At 37.7% G+C, this 2,917-nt stretch overlaps 1 protein-coding gene across 2 annotated transcripts in view; it reads right to left on the bottom strand.

The window, feature by feature from the left end:
• The window catches only part of crabp2b (cellular retinoic acid binding protein 2, b), a 14,059-nt gene that overhangs the window by 571 nt on the left and 10,571 nt on the right, over window positions 1-2,917 (bottom strand). For both annotated transcript variants that reach the window (XM_024298335.1, XM_024298334.1), the window contains exons 4-5: window positions 2,540-2,718; window positions 2,120-2,236 (exon numbers count right to left, since the gene is read on the bottom strand). In XM_024298335.1, the coding sequence (XP_024154103.1) occupies window positions 2,120-2,236; window positions 2,540-2,718 (296 nt within the window). The remainder of the gene's footprint in view (window positions 1-2,119; window positions 2,237-2,539; window positions 2,719-2,917) is intronic.

The raw sequence follows: 2,917 nt of genomic DNA, 5'->3' as shown, positions 1-2,917 counted from the left end.
CATGTAAATTTGCGATTAATCGCGAGTTAACTCAGGACAAAATGCGATTAATCGCGATTAAGAATTTTAATCGCCTGACAGCTCTAGTAAAAATGAAACAAAATGACGGCAAACTAACAAGAAGCCACAGTGACGCTTTGGCCTCAGTTTATGAGATGAAGCCTTTTCTATGGTGACCTCAACACCTCGATATGTCCAGTGATTCTACAGTCGATGCTTGGAAGAGGAAGCAGCAGCAAAGACGCATTCATTCATTTATCTTCTCAGCTGTTTGTTCTTTTTGGGGTCACGGGGGTGACGGGGGCTAACCCTACTGATGGTGAAGGTAGGATACACTTCATACTCTCTGGTCTGTTTTTGTTCAAAAGCTGCACATTTTCATATCAAAATTATCTAGTAAAACATTGCGATTAATAGTGATAATTCACAACACAAAAGTGTGATAAATGTGTTTAATCCATTGACAGCATTAATCAAAAATAAATATTCCAAACGTACAGTTTTGTGTGTGATTTAAAATTGTGATTATTCACAGATAATAACCCAAACAATGTAGCTAAAAACAAAAAAATAATTCAGATTATTTTTTTCCCAGGATTAGTTAAATTTTTTTAATTGATTGCCGCCTCTAAAAAAATACTTGTTGGGGTTAAAGTTTGGAAGTCTGTTATATTAAGAAAACTTAATAAAGCCAGTTTTTATAGTAATTTGATGTTTTACTGTGTCACAATGTCATTAATTTTAATGAAAATATCTAAAAATAAGTCTTTTTACACCAATTCTTAGGCTGAAAATTGCGATTAAAATCAATTAATTAATTTTAAGTTAATTAATCGCACAAAACAATTAATTGTATGACAACAATAGTATTTCCTCATCAGAAATTGACACTTAGTCGCAAATTATCGGTTTAAAAAGTGACGGTTAGCTTCCCGTCTGCTTCACAGGAGTTAACAAACCTACAGTGATCTCTGTCATCATCCTTCATCATCCTGAAACTAAATGATGAATGGCTTCTTTATAGCCGGTTGTACTGAAACACTGTGTCCAACGAACAGGAAATTTGACAGACTCTTTATTGATTATTATGTTTTATATTTGTCAAAAATTCATTTAGAAACAAAGCGCTGTTTTTCTCATTAAACACAAAGTGTAACTACAGATTAAACTAAAAAGTAAAGAATCTTGGACATGACCTCAAAAACATTAATGGATTTATAATTGAACAATTAAGTAATTAAGTAATTAGTAATTAGGTTAATTAAGTTATTACAATAAATTAGTAGTTTGCTGCCACAAATGACCATTTTATGCAAACAAAATACTGCCCATGGGGCCACAAAATGCTAATTTTTGCTCACAAAATGCAAGACAAATGTGAATTTGTGTCCACAAAATGCTAAGATTTACTTACAAAATACTACATTGTTCCCACTAAATGCTGTTTTTGGCACAATACACTAAAATGTTCCCACAGAATGCTAATAAAATATTAATATGTGTACACAAATCAATACATTTTTTCAAAACGTACTAATTTGTGGTCCAAAATGATTAATTTGAGGGAACAATTGTGTTTCTTTTTTTTAAATTTAATGTCTGAAAAAAGTCTAAAAGTTCGGACCAAATGGATGACCTAAAGTACGAGAAGGTTTCTTAATATTAGGTCAGAGAGAGGAGAGATACATAATTATTCATTTAAACCTTTATTTTGTTTGGCTTGCTTTCACACTGCACTTTTGAGAGTGGATCAAACAGGTGTAAATGTCCTGGGCGAACTTGGAGCAGAAAATAAAGAAAACTAATATAGTAGTTTTCTGCCCACATCTCCAGACGCCTCTGGATTAAAACTCCTCCAGAATCACCCTCGTTTTTCTGGGTTTGTTAAATTTATCGAGAGTTTATGGTAATCATGTCGCTGAAAAGTGAGATCCCCGTTTTCAGGAGAGTTCAGACGAGGTTTGATGGATAAAGTAGAAAATTAACGTCGGCTTGGAACCAAACAGGAAAGTGTGAAAACACCCGAAGAACTAAAATGTTCTCTTAATGAAAATGATAGTAAACATTTATAAAACTGTCTTTAAAAACATAAAAGTTTATTGTTGTTTAGAATAATTACCAGTATGAGTTCTCCGTCGTTCGTCAGCTCTCTGGTCCATGAAGTCTTTGGTCCGTCGCCTTTCTGTAAAGTCTGCTCACAGCTGATCTTTCGGTCTGTTTCCCATTTAGGAAAACTCTGCAAGGAATGAAATAAAAGAGGATTGTAGTGACATCAATGAAATTCTTTACAGGCTGAACTTACAGCAAACTTTGGGTTTGGCTGTAATAACTGGCAGATTTCTGCGTGTCGGAACATTTTTACGACCTGCCAGTAACAGCGTCCATCACTCATTCATCACAAAGAATGAAAAACACCCAAAGAGACTTTGGAGTCGCACTGAAATGATTTCCATATGTTCTGTTAGAGCTGAACTGGAGTTCTGCTGAATTCTGGAATGTGAGAGGTTTGATTCCTCGGTAACACGAGGAGAATGAGCACCGTGCACGGGCGTCCGTCCACGGTGGCCTCGCTGAAGGACTGGCCCACGGTGAAGGAGACGTGGGTGGTGCGGACGCTGGTGGACGTCTTGATGGACAGGTTGTCTCCCTGCTGGGCGATTTCCACCGCCGGGCTGGACGCCGCCGCCACGGCGATCTTCCTCAGGAACACGTTCACGCCTGATCGAACAGATACGAGGGTCAGTGGAGGGAAAGCAGCTGCTCAAAACCGGGGGGTTCAGGGGGGTTTGGGTCGCAGCACACAACCAGGCAGATAAATAAAAAACATTTAGAAATATTGAAGTCATAAGTGGTAAGGCCCGCAGGCTCCACCCACCTTCCTCCTTGCGCCACCCTCTAAGCACCAACGCCACCACCC

The sequence above is a fragment of the Oryzias melastigma genome, linkage group LG11 (genome assembly GCF_002922805.2).
Source record: "Oryzias melastigma strain HK-1 linkage group LG11, ASM292280v2, whole genome shotgun sequence".
In the NCBI taxonomy this organism is placed as follows: Eukaryota; Metazoa; Chordata; class Actinopteri; order Beloniformes; family Adrianichthyidae; genus Oryzias; species Oryzias melastigma.
The sequence above is the reverse complement of the archived record's forward strand: the minus strand, read 5'-3'. Positions and strand labels throughout refer to the sequence as shown.